Genomic DNA, 21,168 nt, shown 5'->3' on the forward strand with positions numbered 1-21,168 from the left:
AATTCGTCACGAATGTTTGTTTTGACACATTAAGTTAAGTTGCACTCAAATGGTTTACTTTAAACATATTCTATTTGCTTAACTATGCAAAAGGGACGAGACACACGTTGTTCTATTGGTTCTATTCCTCTGAGATAAAACAATCAATGAAACGTTTGAAAAATGTTCCAAATACACATAAATATGACAAACACATTATTATTATATAATTTAATTATGGATGTAACACGTCTTCTGATTGGCTAACGTTATTTTGATATCAGCCCATAGACATAATTTTATCATGTGACCGTGACGTCATCAACGTTTTTTCATGGTTTCTACGGTTTTGAATGGAATTTAGAATTAAATTATAAGAAATGACTGTTACAGTAATATTTGTTCTGTCTATTCGAAATAACATACGCGCCAATTTTGTTATGCTATTTCTTCATAGACAGAACAAAGATTACAGTCATTCCTTAACTATATTTAAAAAAAGTCATAAAAAGTGTAGACAATCGAAAAGTAAACAAAAAGAAAAATATCCATAAAAATCAAAATTTACATATCAAACGTTTATGGAATACAAGAATCAATGTTTACTAGTTATAACATTAAATCATAATATATTTTAACAATATAATGAAGGAAATATTGTTTAAAATTGTTTAAAAATTATATTGAAACTTATTCTAAAAGTACCAATACCCGATACTTCTATGAACATTTATAATTGAAGCAAGATAAAACAAAAATAAATTCTAAAACTCATGCTGGGACTAATGACATTGTTGGCAAAAAATGGCCTTATTGTACCGTTTATTTTCCCGTTGGAATGGTTTTGCACTAGTAATTTTAGGGCCCTTTATAGCTTTTTGATCTGTGTGAGCCAAGGCTCCGTGTTGGAGGCCGTACATTGACCTATAATGGTTTACTTTTATTTTACGAAGAGCGATATTTATTCATCTGGTATAGATTACCTTAGCCGTATTTGAAACACAACTTTTTGGAATTTTGGGTCCTCAATGCTCTTCAACTTTGTACCTGCTTTATAACTATTTTGTTTTGAGCATCACTGATGAGTCTTATGTAGACGAAACGCGCGTCTGTCGTATAACATTATAATCCTGGTACCTTTGATAGTTATAGTTAACAAATGACCAAACTGTAAAGATTCATACTTATAATAATTTAAGATAGACTTGCAAAATTCTTTCACAGGGCACTCAAATCAACAACGATAAACGTAGTCAAGGACATTAAAAATTTAAGGATTGTGACAAACAAACGGCTAAAGCAACATGTGCGTGGGGACAGAAAAACCTTGAAATGTCTTGTTATTTTAAAACACATTAGTTTCAACGGTTTCTACCACAGGCATATATTACATTATTTATGTTTAGCAAAACCTTACGGAATTTTGTGGCTGCAATGCCCTTCAACTTCGTATTTTATCTGGCTTTATTGTGTTAATATAATACACAAAAAAAAAATGATTAATCATGAATAAGCGATTTTTCTCCTAAACCATTTCCTCTATTTAATGTCCCTCCAAATTAATTCAACTTAGCCTTTTTTCTTCAATATTTTATTATTCTATGTAAACGGTATTATATATAACAGCTTTCCAATTTAAGCAGATGTTTAACTTCCTATTTTATCGGTATCTTATTCCCGTTGGTCCAAAATAAATATTATTAAGAACCTTGAATCATTATTTGGCGTGAGAAAACAATCAAGAACATATTTACTAAAGTTAAATGGAATACGAATATTGCGTCATCTAAAATCGTTTTCAAATCGATTTCCTTAGATTTTTGTTAGACAAGCATACGGAATTACGTTAATACGCCATTATTTCTTGTTTAAAATAAAACTACAATCCAAATAGCCACCAGTTGCTAAGTTAAGCGGACATAAACATACAAAAAAAACCGAAATGTAGCATTGTTAACCCACCAAACACCTGATAAGAACGAAGTTAAATTAAAAGATGAAGCAAAGTTGATGTGGGATGATTTTTGATCAATAACATACTAGTCTGTATCAAAGGCAGAACATTTTAACGATATATAAATCTATTGGAAAACAGTAGGTTTTCCCATTTACCTTTTCACATTGTCTGACCTACTCCTCTACAAATTCATTTAAAGTTCGATTTGCATCAATGAATTACAATGCCAATGTTTTTTTTTTGGGGGGGGGGGGGGGGGGGCTAGGGGTTTGCTTGACGCTATTTATCAGAAGTACGAGCCAGCCAATATGGTTTGGTTTAGTTGTGCATTTAGAATTATATATAACAAGTTCAAGCTTAGAAATTGTATACAGAACAGCCATAGCTCCATGCCTGTTCTTTTGTATTACCATAATTTGCACAAATATAAAATTTCAATCCTAGTATATATGATGAGTTAATTTGGCTAAACAATTGGGAAAAAACAAGGTTATGGGATCATTCTTAGGACGTAACTGTCAAATTCTGTCATCCCGGCTTGGCTTTTACAGACATATTTAAAAAAAATGCACATAATTTGTCTAATGCTGATGAGTGTGTGTTGTAATGGCATCAGGCAATATTATAGTTTTAGTGAAATAACAGGGTCAATAGTTATCAAAGGTACGAGGATTATAATTTAGTACGCCAGACGCGCGTTTCGTCTACAAAAGACTCATTAGTAAATAAGTCCTAAATTGTGCCTTGTCCTTTCTTATTTCACGGAATTTATTTGTTTTTCACACGAGCATTAATGGTCATTAAAAACACTAACAATTGTAGTAGTGATTCTATATGAAAGCAACTGTCTCTTCATTGAAGTGATACCTTCGTCAGTATTATTGTTAGTTTTTATGCCATTACCATTTAATGTATATTTTATTTTATTATTAACTTTGAATTGTCCATTTCATTACTGTATACAAAAATGAAATATCTAAAAAAATTATAGCAATGTATTGTAAAAGGGAAGAAGTTTAACATTAAATTTGAATGATAAAGTTATAGATTTTCATATGCAATGTAATGTTCTATAAACCTTCCGAATAATACAGTAATAGAACACAGAACTTTTCATTTAAATTTCTTTGATTGGGAAAGTAACAAAATATTTTTTTTTACTTCATAATAATCGATGTTCAAGAATGCATTACAGTCTATTATTTCCTAAAAGAAAACACAGATTGCGATTGTTAATAGTTCAGGCTTACAGTTGGTATGCTAGACGATAGCATTATATTCAAAACAGCACGAAGGAAAACTTAATACATGTACGAGGTTGAGCATTGAAATTCAAAAAGTTGTGTATACAAATTACATTAAAATCGTATATGCCAGGGAGAACCGACGTCTTTAGAGTAAGAATTCAGAATGAAAATAAATTGGTCAGCCAGAAATGTTTTTTCAATCACGAATTATGCTTAACATCATCTTTGACGTTTTGCACAATTTATAAGTTTGCTGGAATATATTAACTTTGAAGACAAATTTTGATTTGTTGACCTGTTCTTATTTCACAAATTCCAATATCTGCAGCATATAATAAGATTCTGAAATACACTAATGTAACAGAAACGGAAACAAGCCAGCAAAAAAAGAATGAATAGAAAACATATCTAGGAGTCATATTGCACGATCATAAAAATTGACAAAAGGTACAATGACATTAAATGTTATATATGAAACTAATGGTCTTTCCTGGAATAACATTACTAAAACAATGTTTATTAGAAATGCTACCCTATGAAAGTGATTAACGTCATACCATGCTCCATTGATATTCAATAAAGAATTTTCACGTTACTAAATAATTAATAATTCACACTTCTATGAAAATACATACATACTTTAAGCCGTCTCCAATTCAATTATTTAAAATCGATCTTTTTCAACAAATATTGCCGTTTTAATCTATAGAATATTGCTTAATTTTCAATTATTTTGATAGCTACTACAGGACCATTTTGTTTAATTTATTTTTATTATGTTTATTTAGTGGTTTAAATATATGTTTACCATTCTGCTGCAGTACATCATATTTAAGTAACTACAGTTGCATGTTTCAAAAGGAATACTAAGGTCGACTTCATACATTCAACAGGTTTGTATAATAAGAATTTAATACAACATTAGTCATATAGAATAGTTGCAATTGAAAGTTTTGATTTTATTGGAATAGCATGTTTTTAAACTGTCATGGTTAAAAGAATGCAAATCTAGTTAAATCAATTACAATTGATGCATCTTTAATAGAAAGAAGTGCAATTATTGTTAAAATGAAAAAATATGAATAATTTTAGAAAACAAACTACTAAGACTGTTATTTTTTTCTGTCTGAATGAAGATGATATTTTGTATTTGTAGGTAATGTGATGAATGCTCTTTACAGGGCCCTTTAAAAGGAAAATAAAAAAACTTTTATTGAATTTGTCATTTTGTCTTAGGAAAACACTGCAAAGGTTGTAGATTTGATTTGATTAATTTATAGACGTTTCTTCCCATGTACCACAATTTTCATGATACCATTAACAAACCGATTGATCTGTCCATCGTAATTGCGAAAAGTAGTTTAAAAAGCATTATACATTAATGAAAATGTGTATCTGTATCCCAAAGGAAAAACATAAATAGAATGGATAGATATTTAAAAGATTTGTAGTGCAAACCATAATTTATCAGTAAAACATATCATTGTTTACATTCTTTAAAGGCTACAATAGAACTCAATTGTAATTGATTTTTGTTTTTAGAATTATTCAGAAATGCTTCTTACAACAATAACAATTGCCATATGTATCCACCAGAACATTGCTACATTCGACAGAATAGTATGTCAAAGGTAAGAATGTTATTTCTTATTAATTCTGAAAAAAACAACTGAAAGGTTTAATATCATTCATACCTTTCATGGATTCACCATGATCTATCGCAAAAATAATTATGACATAATCTAACATTTGTAAGGATTCATTAACATAACATTGAGATATTTTCTTTTGTCTAGAAGAACAGTGAAGTACAGACCTTAAATACCTGTTCATCGAAGAACTACACAGTATAGGAGATCTGCAATCTGAAAAATTGCTTAAAAAGAACCAAACCCAACAACATATTGCTGGGATTCTTTACATAAAAAAACCCATTAGGCAGGATAATCCAATTTTGAAAGTTCTGATCTCGCTCCCTGTTTTTTATGTCCAAAAAGAACAAATGACACGGTCATAAAAAATCTAGAAAAAAATGAGTAAAACTCACCCTTTATTTGAACTGTACAAGTATATCACAATACTCACATATACGTTGAATGAAAAATATGAAACGTATACTTTATGCGGTCTTACAATTAGTGAAAGTAAACTAACAGTACTCTTACTAAAAGATAATAAATGGACCTCAAACAGTTCTAATATCGCTTCCTTTAATTTGCTTCTACTTGGAAAAGTCAAACCTTGAAAAATGCAAAAATATGCAATCAAAAGTGTTAAATGAATTTTAATGGCAGCAACAGTTCATTTCATAATGATAGTTGTAAATTTAGATAAAAATTGCAACACGTTACAAGTATTGACATAACCATAATTGAGCGATTGTAAGTAGATGTATACTGCAAAACAGAAACGCACAACAACTCCAAATAGTGTATGATTTATTCACGACTCTCGAACATTCTCATAAAAACGTTAAGCTATAAGTAAGTAATTTTGGGGCCCTTTATAGCTTGTTGTTCGGTGTGAGCCAAGGCTCCGTGTTGAAGGCCGTACTTTAACCTATAATGGTTTACTTTTTAAATTGTTATTTGGATGGAGAGTTGTCTCATCGGCACTAACACCACATCTTCCTATATCTAAGTAAAATTATCTAGTATAATGACACGTGTTTTCACAAAATATTATATAATACAGTGAAATATGCAAAAAATAATTAGACTACCCGATCCTTTGGGTCTACAAGTCACTTCAAACCGAAATTTCAATGGTACGACGAACACTATATGCAAGACTATTAAGCAGCTGTTCAGTAATATTTTAACTAGATATTCTTTTGTTTCAATTTAGTTTTAACAGCACAAAAGACAATACTAGAGTAGAAGAAGAGGGTGAAATGATAAGGTAGCTTTATCTTCGATTACTAGTAAAACTTAACTTTCCTAAGTTGTGTTTTGTATACTGTTGTTTGTCTTATTGTAAGTTCCCTTTTCCATGACGTAGTCAGTGTGTTTTCGATTTATAGGTTAGATTTTCCATTTGGTATATTTAATTTATATTTATAATGTCATCAACATACAAATTAACAAATGGTTTATGTACAACTATCAAATTTGTGATCAATTGTATAAAATGAGTTTGAACTATACGTTAATGATACAACAATGGCATGGTTGGTCACACTAAACTGACTAATTATTTGTCAAGTTTACCGATTATTCCCACATACTTGTCATATCAAACATAACCGCTGAAGTCAACATTCGAATCTTATAAATTATGTGGATGCTATAGGTATTCTTACGCTAACTATCAATCTCTCAAATAACAAAGATCTTTTCAGCGGAATCTTTTTAATTGATTTTTATCTAACTTGGATGGATGAACTAATTTTTAGGGTATATTCAATAGTTATTTTAGTAAATAGTAAGTTAACAATGTTTAAATTGCAATGACATGATACAAAACATATCAAGAAACAAAATATTTGTATATGAGTGAAACCCTGTGTGTCGAACGGGTGAGTGTTTAATGAATATAAACATAACACAACAACAGTTATCATTACACGTGTCATCTACATGAATCTTAATATAACTAAAACGTTATGAGTTATTACCTTGCGATTTTTTTTGTGTTCAGTTTTCACGTTAGTTACGAAAACAATACCGATTGAAATGGACATTTTAACCAGAACAGTTATCAACATTACGAAATCTTCAAATATGCTGTATGGCTGAAATCATTTGATCACTAAAACAAGGCATATAAAATGCCAATATGCCTAAACCATTGACTAACATGTCCAGAAGTTATTTTCATTCGAACTGTTACTTATATTTTGCATTTGAAGAACATCTCAAAAACTATTATCAACAGGTAGAAACTATTAACAGTAGTTTAATCGACAATACTAGATGTTCAAAAATGCCAATTTGAATGAAACTTTTTAAACCACTGCTTATAGTATGTATTTTTCTTTAATAGCGATATTGCCTTTAATCGAACTCTGTAATTTAACCCTAAAACTAGAATATAAAGCAAAGAAAACTGATCAAAGAAACCAGGACTTTAGTTTTGTACGTCAGTTCACAAAGTTTCGTCTCCATACAATCCAGCAGCGACACTAGAATCAGAACATTTCGCCAGAAGAATATTGCCGTAAAAATTACCAATTAAAATATCAAAATGGCAATTTATTTTGCCAAGTGGGGGACTCAGGTTGTAATGCGTTTTTTTGTTAAATTATATAACTGGTGCATATCAACTCATCATGAATACCAGGAAAAAGTTTTGTATTTACGACAGGCGCGCGTTTCATCTACAAAAGACTCATCTGTGACGCTCCAATCCAAAACAGTTTAAAAAAAAAGCCAAATTAAGTACGAAGTAAGTCATTTGTAGACGAAACCCACGTCTGGCGTATATACAAATTTTAGTCCTGGTATCTATGATGAGTTTTACAACCAATAGGTCGACTCCACTGCTGGTGGAGATTTATTTCCCCGAGGGTATCACAAGCTCAGTAGTCAGCACTTTTTGTGCTGACATGAATTGTCATTGATATGGTTATAGTTATAAATTTACTGTTTACAAAATTAAGAATTTTTTGAATTTCTAAGGCTTTTCTACCTCAGGCATAGATTACATTAGCTGTATTTGGCAACACTTTTAGGAATTTTGGTCCTCAAAGCCCTTCAACTTCGTACTTTTTTGGCCTTTTGAACTTTTTTGGATACGAGCCTCACTGATGAGTCTTTTGTAGACGAAACGCTCGTCTGGCGTATATACAAATTTAAGTCCTGGTATCTATGATGAGTTTATTGAAAAGCATTGAGGACCAAAATTCCTAAAAGGATTTCCAAAAAATGGTAATCTATTCCTGAGGTAGAAGAGTAGCAGCTTTACAACTGAGACGTTGTAAACATTCTTTTATATCTCATCCATCTAAAATATCATTTGTACATACTACTGCGTAAAACAATGTTATTTTCACAAGGACATGTTCATATCATAATTGTTTTAAAGGGAGAGCATAATAAAGAGAATTCTATCAAGATACGACAAAAGGTACCCACCACGGTATAATTCAGGTACGTACAAAGCATATTGTGTTAAAACACTCTAACTCAACAATTATCGAAACTGTATCATGCAGTGTATTTAAACAGGTCATTACACATTTATGTTCTTTTAAAATAAAATAACCTTTTTCACAGATCATTTTATCCCAGCGAATATGGCTTGACTGTAATGCAATATCGTGTAACATATGACCACAGATACGTTCCACTAGAGAATTCTCGATATTTGACTTTACTAACGTCATACATAAAGTATACGTAAGAAATCAAAATTAAGACTATATTTGAGATTGAATTGTCTCCCTTTTTCCGAAATCCATTCAGCCATAACTTCGCCTTTATCTTTATATTTTTCCTTTATCTAATTAGGAAACTAGTATTTGAATTAAGACAATATTAGTGGAAAACGTTTATTTTCAGTTAGGGAATCATGAATACATTGGACAATTAAACAATCTTTTGTTGGTTGATACTGTACGTGTAAGTCTTTTTTGTTTGATAGAAACAAACCGATCGAAAAACAGATACAGCCCAATGCCATTAATCGGCTGAATTCTGCTTTATGGTCTGGTGTGGTCTTTTTGAAATTTTTTCGTCTCTCATTTGTTTTTATACTTCGTCATCCCGGGCTTTAATATCTCAGATCGTTAATCTATGTCCTAGCTTAGACTATTTCTTACGAGTTATTTATTGTGAATTGTTGCAACTGTCTTTTTAAACTGATTTTCTGTTGCATCGCTTTCTAAACTTAGGGGAGAATTTTGAGTCGGTAAACATGTTTGTCCACCACCATAATTTATGCTCGGTCATATGCTACTCAGTGCTTGACTTTGTTGCTGCTTATAATATTTGTGTTTGGTTCGCACATGTTTGCTTTCTCGTTTTAATTCCCTTTTCCAAAAAAAAAAGATTTCGTCAGTGCACAATTAGTCGATCTTTAAGCTAACATGCACGTCTAAACTTGAAAAAGCTATTTTTATTTTTTAGTATTTAGTAACTCTGGTAACTTAAAATTATTAACCATTAAATCGCAAGAAAAATAATCGTAATTAATAGAAGCAAGGGAAGGTATAAAGAACTGATATCCAGTTTAAATTAGGATTCAATAACTGGAGACACTGCTACACATCTGTTATACTTTGTTAAAATGCCCAGGGTTAATTATTAAGTCAAAGCATGTTATTATTATAATATTATAATTGAAATAAAAATCTCAAAATACAAATATCATCTCATTTTGTTGACCGTCTATCCACGATATTCACACCAAAATAGGTTGTATCTCTAATTTAAAGTTGTGTTTGACGTATAGCTATCATAACTAGTATTTTGAAGGTTTTTTTTCTACGAAAAAAAAACACTTCAGATATACCTTATAGTCAAGTCAGAATCAACATGTGTGAAATTATAAAAAGATCTTAAGATAAATATTTATGGTTGATACAAAACTTCACGCCCGGCGACACATAAATGTGTCGTATATCTTATATCAAGATAGTTCTTGTTTGTTAATGGTCGTCAGTACATAGTTAAGGCAATCTGAATTTGACTGAGCCCTGGGTCTGGACTAAAGCTCAATTATGAAGGTCATACGGTAACCAATAGTTGCTTAAAATCAACATTACTCCCCCTTGTAGTTAGCTATCTGATTGTTAATATTGTTAGATATCGACCATTCATCTTTTGTGGTTGAGATTTTTAAAAAGTTTTATTCTTTATTGCTTCATATACACTTCATCAAATTGTCTGTACGAAATAAAATGCCCCTCCGCACCAAAGTTTTAAACAAATAAAAAGATTGTTCGTTCCTTCTATGATGTTAATATTAGAAAGAAAATTAACGGAACATCTGAGTGGCTATCTCCTGGCCATATTGTACCAAACATCTCTTTACACGAGTATCCACAGTAAGGTTGAACACATACATAAGTTTATTTTTTGGGAAGAACTTCTTGCAAATACGTTTATGAAATATCGAATGAAACAAGTGTGGACACAGACTAGCGTTGATAGTATCCAGCATATAAAGAATTATACGACCAAACTCATAAGACCCAAACAAATTCGGACTTGGTTTGGATTTAATCTTGGACATTTGCCAGCCAGACAACATCACCAGAAAGACAGATATACAGACTGATAAGACCATCAGACCGACAAGACCATCAGAGAGACAGACCGACAGGCAAGACCACCAGACAGTCACACAAACAAAACCACCAGACAGACACATAAAAAACACCACCAGACAGACACACAAACAAGACCACCAAACAGACACAGAAATACAGCCAGCCAGACCAGACCAACAGATAAACAGAAAAGACCACTAAACAGACAGCCAGCCTGCCAGCCAGCCAGCCAGAAAGACAGACAGACAGACAGACAGACAAGACCACCAGACAGACAAACACACCAGATAAACAGACAGACGGACAAGAACACCAGATAAACTGACAGATAGACAAGATCACCAGACAGACAGACAAGACAACCAGACTAGACCACCAATCAGACAGACAGACAAGACCACCAGACAGACATAGACAAGACCACCAGACAGACAGACAACACTACCCGACAGACAGACAGACAGACAGACAGACAGACAGATAGACAAGATCACCCAACAGACAGACAAACAAATATAATAAAGTCTCCTACAGCTCCACTTCACAGGTCAGGAACTTGTATAACTATGCAGTTAACATTAGATGAGTAACGATCTATATCAATCAACAAAATAATTTTTGGTTAATTAAGCACAAGTCCCACAAAAATCAATTTAGTTTAATTAACCCAAGTTAAACTTAATCAGCATATATTTGCATCTTGGCTTTAAACGCCATATATAAATATGTAACATAACGTTGCTATGAAATAAAGAGAATGGCAAAAATATTTGCGGGTTCCCAAAAGGTACATGGAATACTGTGGAGACCGAATATCTACAGATAAGCCTTTTTCAAATGATTTTTACATTTCGTTCTTATATTGTACTATAACACCGCTGTTTCAGGTTAGGGGAGGGTTGGAACTCCGCTAACATGTTAACCCTGTTTTACATACATATGTGCCTGTCCACAAGTCTAGAGCCTGTAATTCAGTGGTTGTCGTTTGGTGTTACATATTTGTTTTTCGTTAATTTTTTTGTACATTAATAAGGATTTTAATATTTTATTGTTAATCTTTAAAAGATGAGTCTATCAAATTAATTGGTCTCTACAAAATTGAGTCGATCCAGAGCTTTACATTTTGTGTAGAAAATGCATAATACTATATTACATATAAAAGGCCTAGACTACAATTCATTGACGGTTCATGTAATAGTTGTCGTAAAGTCGCTTTAACTTATATAGCTACGACTGGATTACGAACTTGATAGTTAAGAATTAATTGGAAACTAGTGATACGGAAAAAATAGGACCAAATATAGTGAAAAAAAATGCAGGACATAAATTACAACTTTAAAAAATTGCAGGACACAATTTTTTTTTATCGTAGCCACCCCCCCCCCCATAAATCAAATGGTAGCTTCCTGGAATATCAGATGTATGATATTAAGTGATGTGAATATACCCCTTACGTTGTGATGCGGCAACTGGTCTACCATGATAGGAATACTAAACGCATCAACTAATTTCAAAAGGTTTTATGAGAAAGCATGCATTGAATTTGCGCTGCAGAATTGTGCATCATTTCGCGAAACTAAATTGAATCTGTAGGAAAAAAAGACTTCATCTTATCTGTGAGAAGATATATTTAAACTTCAATGTTGGACTACGTTATACAGCCGAGGTTAGTTTCTTTATCGTCCCTGGAGTGCCGATTGGGAGTAACAACATCTTTCCGCCTTTTTGGTTCTGAACTTCTCGGATGGGTAGATTTGTATAGAAATAGTTCTAGATGTTCTTTTTTTTTATCTTGGTTTACAATGCAAAATCACTGGCAGTTCCAGCTCAGATCAACTCTTCACTAAAAGATGGAGGAAATTAAAGTAGTTCCGGAACAGAATCGATTAATTTTGGGAGTTTAGTTATAACGATACAACTACGAGACAGGGCTTTACGGGTTGGGTGCTTTCTATAAGGTCCGCGTTCTTAAATTCATATAAGGACTTGACTAGAATGTAGAATTGTCTCATTGGCACTCACACCACATCTTTTTATTTATATTGATAGGTTAAAATTCTAATTTGGGTGCTTTCTATGACGTTTTCAAGTTGTGTTATTAAATATCGGCCTTGTGTAGTAATGCTCATTTCACACTTTAAAGTATTGTCGCTGCTGCTGTTGCTTCATGTTGGGTCATATACAAGGTGTTTCTATGTAATGCTTTTACTTCCTCTACAGCTCTTGTGTTCACTACCTTCTTGTGTCTGTTTTGCTGCTGCCGCTACTTGAGGATAGAGTGTTGTTGTTGTTGCTGCTGCTTAAAATACTCATATAAAGATTTTTTTTAATAACCTGTTTCCAATGCTCCTGCAACTTTTGTCGTTCTCATTTCACTTCCTAAGTAGTTATGCTGCTGATGCTGATCCTTGAGCGAAGAACGAACAGAGGGGATTTTTCTTTAAATTCATAAACATATAAATATAGAAAAAAAATCATGCAATGAGTTTGAATGTGATTTCCTTTATTTGATTCCTAAGCAACAGCAGAATACAATGAGCATAAGAGCAAGCTATAAAGGGCCCCAAAATGACCGTTGTATCACTATTCAAACAGGAAAACCATCGTTCTAATCTATTTTACAAAACGAGAAACATTTATCAAACATACCAAGAAAAGGCAAGCACTGTTCCTGACTTAAATTCCTGACTGAGGACAGGTGCATATAATATATGCAGCGGATTTGAACGTTTTGAGAGGCGCCAACCTTCACTCTAAACCTGATACAGCAGTATATTAACATTACAAACAGAAAAGACGCACTATAAAATATTAATTGAAAACGGTTTGCTCTTTCTGCATGAAAGAGGATTAACTTTCAGAAAGCAAAAAAGAAATAAAAAAAACTTTGCAACCATCAGCTACATTTCCTTTTATCTGTTTTGACTCCTTATAATTTTAAAATCTTGATTAATTTCCTTGCATAAACTTTAAAGTTTGTTCGATTTCCTGTAGTATGCGCTGCAACGCATTAAAAAAATGGGAATTAATGACTGGGGGCTCTACAAAGATCTTCTAGTAATCTAAATAAGTGTTCATCGGTTGATAAATAACATTACACATTAACATAACAACTGTTAAGATACAAATGTCGTCTTCACCAAAAACTTGAATAAATCAATTTGGAAAAAAGGTATCAAATATGTCAACTCAAATAAAAAGATACTGATATATTTCATTTTATCTATAAAAATCGTATTTTTTAGCTTACTGTCAAAAAAATAAAAATCTGTTAAAACAATCACCGACTTACCATCTTACGTATGCAAAGTCAGTGATTAATACATACGTTTTCACCTGTTTAACGGTCTAAAAATGATTTTGGGAAAAGAAAGACAATCCAAATTAATAATTTTCACTTTCATATGTATAATGTATGTTGAAATGACGCTTGGAAGGTATAAATAACATGGAGTTGACGCTTCCTACGTACAAATACCATTGTTAAGTAACATTTAACGTATAAAGTAGATACTTATGTCGCTTGTGTTGTTTTCTCTATTAGGACTCTTCACGGTTAGTACGGCAATATTGGATAGGGGGTAGATTTTCATAATGGAGGTAAAAATAGTGTGAAAAATACGGGAACACACCATTTAAACAGAGCAGTTGCTTAGAAACATGCATAGGATTTCCCATACTTTCATACTATTTCCATCCCTTTAAAAAAAATCTACCCCTATCCAATATGGCCGAACTAACCACGAAGAGCCTTATTGTCCTTATGACAATCCTAGCCTATTTCTTTTATTGTGACATCACTCAATGAGACTTTTCAAGGGAGTTGTACTTGAATGAGCAACACAACTAGTGCCACATGTATAGTAGGAATGTATTACTCTCCGGAGCAATTAAGTTCACCCGTGTTGTTTGGTGGGGTTCGTTTTATTCAATATTTAGTTTTATAAGTAGGGTGTTATGAACGTTTCCGTTGCGTTGGTTTCGTATCTAATTGCCACTAGTTTGTCTCAACTTGTGAGTTTTCAATGTCCCCATGGTATCTTCAGTCTCTTTTGTAAATGCATTGTCATGCATATTGATACGACTTTCAAATATATATATATTACAGAAACTTTTGTTGTTTTTTTTTCTTAAATTTTTTTTTCTCTTCTTAAGAAATCTAACAAATCGTATATAAACAACGCTAGCCTTGGATTTTGATAATGTGATATATGAAACGACACGACAAGTCATTTTCCATTGTGAAACTGTTGAACATGTATCTCAGATGGCACAGCTTCAATGAAAAGATTACAAAATATTTACTGTTTTTTCGTATTTGGTTTGTTTCCTTAATACAATACTAAAATAAGTTGATTGTTGATTTCCAAGCTTGGTATGCAATTTTGAAAATGCAAATGTAACAAATGAATTGGGAGCTAAACATTGATATTTTATAAGGAAATTATTTATGTTCATGCATTCTACAGACATTCCCACAGAGGTCAAAGTACAAATGTATGTTGTTGGCGTATTTGGAATTGACGAATCTGAAATGGTAAATATTAAAGAAAGAAATTTATAATGATAATCATAATAGCTGCACCAACAATAAGCAATCAAGAATAGATTAGCGAAGTAAGAAATTTTATCTACATATTTAAGCAATAACAGATATATCATAACTATCGTCAACGTTTCTTTTAACTGTAGACTCATATAATTTGTAAACTAAAACAACAAATGATATTACTCGGTTAAACATTGAAAGGATATTTTATAGAGCTTTATAATCTGTGAAGATACTTCATTAGGCAGGACAAGAAGGATTGAAAAAAATTAATATAAGGTTCGCAATGGGACACTCTATATAGTGATATTTATAGTTCGCATAGGTTTATTTTGCATGATTGGGAAAAATAAAGGCAACAGTAGGATACCGCTGTTCGAACCACATAAATCGATTGAGAAAAAAAAACAAATCCGGATTACAAAGTAAGACTGAGGGAAACACATCAAATGTAACAGAACTACGACACAACAAAAACACACTAAAATTTGACACACTAAAAAATTATCTATAATATAACAATGGTCATTTTCCTGACTTTGTACAGGACATTTTAAGAATAAAATGGTGGTTTGAACCTAGTTTTGTACCTAGCTAAACCTCCCGCTTTTATGGCAGTGTAAAATATATCATTAACATGGCAAGATTACATGACAGGACTACAATACAAATAAATCGAATTTCGGTATAGACATAAACAAAGCAATTACAAGCGTGACACACTGACTTAATATTAATAAAATGGGGTATTCTTGTGTAATACGGAGTATATTTGTGACCAAAGTATCTTGACAGCTTGATTTTGTTTACTTCCGTAAAAAGAGTTAAATGTACGAAGGTTATAATTACTGAATAGCGTTTTCATTTTTCTGAAAATTTGAAACAGTTCTGTAGAAAAGAGCACATCATGCGTCGAATTTTCAAACTTTAATCCATTTGCATTGTTAATGTACATACATAAAGTTTTGGCACATGAGTGTATGTGCATCATTCAATTTACGCCTGCATAATGTAATTGGACAAAAATGTTCCTTAACATATAAATATCAAATATGTGAATTCATTCAACAGAAATTTTCCATGAGTATGTATCTCAGACAACAATGGATAGATCCACGCTTGATGTTTTCCGCTCCTTCAGAAATCAGCAGAATTGAACTCGATCACTCTGTCCAAGATTGTATATGGGTTCCAGATTTATCATTCATGACTGACATGGATACAAAAATTCATGATGTTACTGTTCCTAACAAGATGATGTTTCTGCACCCGAATGGTTTTGTATCGTATAGTTTAAGGTATGAAAATATTAGCGCAAAATAATTTAGCTCTAAGATAAAGTCATTAGTCTACAATTAATAAATTCAGGCGCTATACAATACCAACCAACGATGAACAACCAAAAGAACAAATGTCCAATTCCAGATGCTGTACAGGCATAAGTTATCATTAAATATCTCAGTGTTCCACATATATATTAAACATATGAGTACAATATGGAAATTGAAAATTAGTACTAAAGATGACCTCTGGGTGATGGATTTTCTCGCTGTTTAAGGACCTAATGATGGCCTTGGTCAGTTTTCGGTCGGGTTGTCGTCTCTTTGACACATAATATTTTTCCATTCTTAATTTTATACAATATGGTTATATTTCAAACGATTAGATTACAATCATTTGACTGCAACGATTTTTAAAATTTGTAGAGTAACTGGAACATTTACTTGTTTCATGCAGTTACAAACATTTCCATTTGATGAACAGTCATGCGTACTGGAGCTGGAAAGCTGTAAGTATAACTATATCGAGATTATAAAATTAAGTATAAAAAAGAAGATGTGGTATGATTGTCAATTGGACAACTCTCTATTTATTTTAGATTTTAAATGAAATAATATTTATATGATTATTCAATTGATTTGCAGTAAGCATAGTAAACAAACCTATTAACTATTTTTTTTTAATTTAAAGATAGTTTTATACAAGATGTTTACATTTAAATAAAAGAGATATTAATTAGACCCAAGAAACTAACTTTACATTCTGGCAAAATGAGCTATAATTGTTCCTAATTGGGATAAGAGATGACATTGCCGAAGTCATTGATCATGTATTTACAAATTTTTTTCATTCATTTATTGATCAATAGGAGATTTGAATTACCATATTGGAAGTCAAAGATTTATTATAAACTCAGCTCAATTTATGATAGTTTGGAATTTTATACGACTGTCATACAAGTGAGAGGTTAAGTTATGTATAAAACCAGGTTCGATCACTATTTTCTGCATACGAACCAAGTCAGGAATATCAAAGTTGTTTCAATTTGATTGATGCGTTTAAACTTTTGAATTTGCCATTAGATTAGGGAATGTCCGTTTGAAGTGTTCTCCCGGCGTTCAATATTTTTGTATTTTTACCTTTTTTGGTATTCGAACTAAATATTTTACAAAATACAATACATAAAATTATGTTTGTAGCCCTTAATAAGGAATTCATCAGGTAGTTTTTATAAGTTAAAGATCAGCATTACAGTGTTTCTTTGATTACTTTTTAGATGGGTTTTCAGCATCTACAGTTAGTTTACGGTGGATGGAGCCTGCTATGACATTAAAAGATGGTATTGTTAACAGTCAGTTTAATATAAAAGCATCTGAATCTTATATTTGTGATAAAGAATATCCATCAGGTAAAATTACTTGAATTGTTTATCTCATTTGAACATTATATATATATATAAAAAAATTAAACATTCTAAGATGCTGTGGATTCATTATAATTCAATAGTACGTATAATAGGTGTATAACGCATTGTACAGTATTGATTTTCAATAAAAATGGTGCCAAAACACAACAAATAGTAGTCTTATTAGAAAACAATAGGTGATATGTTTTACTCAGAACCAGATTAGTATTAAAATTTGATAATGTCTAAACAAAAAAAGAAAACTTTTAATTGGAAATGCGACTTTTTGCTAACAGTTATTTTTGCCTATTTGCTGGTCATTTATTCGTTATCATTAGGAACTAACGAAGACGTCAATTAGTAGCCAGTACTTCGGTACTGGCATGAAAATACGGATTTTTTGAGTTATTTGAATTTGCTGTTACAAAATATTAGAAATTATTATAAATTAAGGAATGTATCTCCCTCATGCAAAGGTCTGATTCCTTTCATGGATTTGGCTATACTTTTTGGACCTTTTGGATTTTAGCTTTTCATCTTTTATATAAGCTTTGGATTTCAAAAATTTTGACCACGAGCATCACTGAAGAGACATGTATTGTCGAAATGCGCATCTGGTGCAAGAAATTGGTACCGTTAATTTTATTACTTATATTAATGTTTTTTTTTATAGGAAACTATACGTGTATTGGTGTTAATGTAAACCTGAAACGGGAGTATGGATTCTATCTAATTCAAGTGTATGCACCATCAGCTTTGATAGTTGTGCTTTCATGGGTTTCTTTTTGGTTAAATACTGACGCTATACCAGCTAGAGTATCGCTCGGCATTCTAACAGTATTGTCAGTGTCCACTAATGGTCATTTTAGTGTTGGCTTAACACAGCGTGTATCATATGTTAGGGCCATAGACGTATGGAATGTTGTGTGTTTGTTGTTTGTTTTCGGTGCAATGATAGAATACGCATATGTTGCAATGATCGAACGAGTTGAGGAAAGGAGAACAATTGAACGAATAGGAATGATGGGAAACAACCATAATATATTTAAAGAACAGGTATTTTTAACTTTTATGATGTAAAAATGTTTTAGTCACAATTACAGCTTTTTGAATATATCATCTAGTAATGGTAAACATAATGGGTGAAGAAAATCTATATATATGAAAATAAGGAATTAATATATATAAGCGCTTATCGTGTGTGTTTTGTTTTAAACTGATCATATACTAATTATATAATAGTAAGGGTGGACAGTTGTATTGACTAAGACAGCTGTAATGAGTGACGAGGCGCGGTCAGTGTCGCTGTTGCACGGGCTACGGACAGTCCATGTATTACGATTATGCCAAGTTCTTTAACATTAGTTATATGGTTCGATATTGTCCCCGTACGGATCCATATAGGGTTAGTAAAATGCACAGGGGTATCTCCTATGGTTTTTATTCCGCCTTTTAAATGGAACCAAACATTCACCCTTATCTGAAACAATATTGGTATATAATTGATAAGAAGTACGCTATACAAGAATATTAAATTTACAAATACAAAATATGCATTTTAAGATGAAAAGACATTAAAAATTGTCGACATTATGTGTATATATTATGTCTACATACACATTGATAATGTATTTTTGAAAGAGTGTTAACAACGAGATAACACATGTAGACCAACACCAAAGAACTGAAACAAGGACAATAACAAACCTAAGGCCGTGTTCACATTGACCTAAACTCGGTGTTGTGTTAGTGTAACTCACACATAAACTAAACATCATTACGTTCTCATTGATAAAACTCAATGTTTACATGTAGTGTAAATCATGTTTTGTCTACATGCAGTCGATAGTCGATGTAGGCCTTGTGCAGGTTAAGTGTACACAAAACTAGGCATTCAGAACTTTAATTTTTCCATGTATATTTAAAAAAGAAGCGATTTTTATATAAAATTGATACTTATAACACTTATTAATAAAGTTCTTTGCAGAAACATTTGTCTTAACTTGATATATCTATGTGTTATAATTCATTAACTTATTAACCCCTAACCAAGACAAACAAGACTCATCCATCATCATTGCCGAACACATAATTCATTTTAAAAGGTCTTCCCGAATCGACTGGACGTACCTACTGACAGAAATACTTGCCACTGGTCTTTACTCAAACAACGATTCACTCATAAATGCATTACTGAAAAGGGTGAGGCTAATTGTTTTTTGTGCAGTATCTCAAGTCTGTTAAAATAACGGGCGAAAGTTTATATTTATTTATTTTTTCTATGGCACAAATTCAATATTTGACACTATAATGTATGGGCAAACTTTGGATTCAGAACATTTGTTCATTCTAATCATCTGTATGACCCGATTTTTTTTTCAATCAAATTGTGGTAAAATCACCCCCCTTTTTTTTAAAGTCAAATGGTCGTTCCCTAACTGCTAGAAAAGTTGTTTGAAAATTTAAATTCTGTTCTACGTAATGAACATTTAAATGACATATAGTTTACAAGTGTGAACAAAACTTATGTACAGGTAGCTAAACAAGGTGTATAGATGTGAACAAATGTCATGTGAAACTAGTGTGCATTACATTAAACCAAATGTAAACATGTTTACTGTACACAGCGTTTGGTGTGAACACGGCCTAAGTTTTGTAATGTAATTACAAGTGCATAACGACAAGAAATGACATTGAAAACTATTCCTACATGCCAAGAAGTATGTTAACTTTATATAAATCAAAGGGTATTTAAATCTATAATTTATCAAAATTAATCTATATCTTTAATTAGGTTCCGAATGCCAAGGAAGACACGAAGAAGAAGAATAGTGCAAGATCTATTGACAAATTATCAAGAGCTGTTTTCCCGCTTGTTTTTGTGATATTCAATGTCATATATTGGCTTTATTATATGACATAACATCACATTAGTTTTATCCATATCACATTGAAAATTAGCAGTAGTGCTATTAATAGTATTGTCATTTGAAATTATTAAAGTTATGCTTGGACTCATATTTCTTAAGAAACAACAACTAAATTAAGGCCATTAAAGACGGAGTTGTGTGAATATTTTTTTTTATATTTAAAGATACTTAACTTATGTTAAACAGAATTTCAAAAGATATGACAAATAACCGAGAACTCATATTTTCAAAGCGCAAAATTACTTGTGACGGCAAAATAATGATATGTAGTAATAAACTTGGCAAACCTGACTTGACATTTCAACTTATAGGTCGAAAATAAAGTCATGTAAAAAAAAAAAAAAATACAAAAGTTAAACAAAGTTTAACAACAGTACAAAAAACACAACAAAGGCAACTTAACACTGAAACAACCCGCAAACAAACAGGGGTTGATCACATGTGTTCCTGAACGATTTGCAGATTCTCCTCCACTTGTGGTAATAATTTTAATAACATGTGTGCAATTGTCCTAATATGAGAATTTATCGGGTCAATAAACTTCATATCGGGTGAGGTGAAGCCAAACCCGATTTGAATTGAATAGACCACTTTCGATTTCATCCAT

The 21,168-nt window shown here is 31.8% G+C and overlaps 1 protein-coding gene across 1 annotated transcript; it reads left to right on the forward strand.

Moving 5' to 3' along the window:
- Nucleotides 1-3,910: 3,910 nt before the first annotated feature.
- Nucleotides 3,911-20,651, forward strand: LOC134696192 (glycine receptor subunit alphaZ1-like). The gene is made up of 10 exons (XM_063557862.1): nucleotides 3,911-4,076; nucleotides 4,726-4,814; nucleotides 6,031-6,084; nucleotides 8,209-8,273; nucleotides 14,866-14,933; nucleotides 16,017-16,243; nucleotides 16,652-16,734; nucleotides 17,503-17,634; nucleotides 18,305-18,687; nucleotides 20,426-20,651. Exons 2-10 carry the CDS (start codon nucleotides 4,738-4,740, stop codon nucleotides 20,552-20,554), a joined length of 1,218 nt encoding a protein of 405 aa, XP_063413932.1. The 5' UTR covers nucleotides 3,911-4,076; nucleotides 4,726-4,737; the 3' UTR covers nucleotides 20,555-20,651.
- The last annotated feature ends 517 nt before the right edge of the window (nucleotides 20,652-21,168 follow it).

This window comes from Mytilus trossulus, chromosome 14 (assembly GCF_036588685.1).
Source record: "Mytilus trossulus isolate FHL-02 chromosome 14, PNRI_Mtr1.1.1.hap1, whole genome shotgun sequence".
Taxonomy (NCBI): Eukaryota; Metazoa; Mollusca; class Bivalvia; order Mytilida; family Mytilidae; genus Mytilus; species Mytilus trossulus.

Bases quoted from the DNA above. Each gene is read 5' to 3' on its own strand.
- LOC134696192 (XM_063557862.1), top strand. From the start codon at position 4,738: ATGCTTCTTACAACAATAACAATTGCCATATGTATCCACCAGAACATT. The intron at 14,934-16,016 runs GTAAATATTAAA...TTCATTCAACAG, and splicing joins GAATTGACGAATCTGAAATG to AAATTTTCCATGAGTATGTA. The intron at 18,688-20,425 runs GTATTTTTAACT...ATCTTTAATTAG, and splicing joins ATAATATATTTAAAGAACAG to GTTCCGAATGCCAAGGAAGA.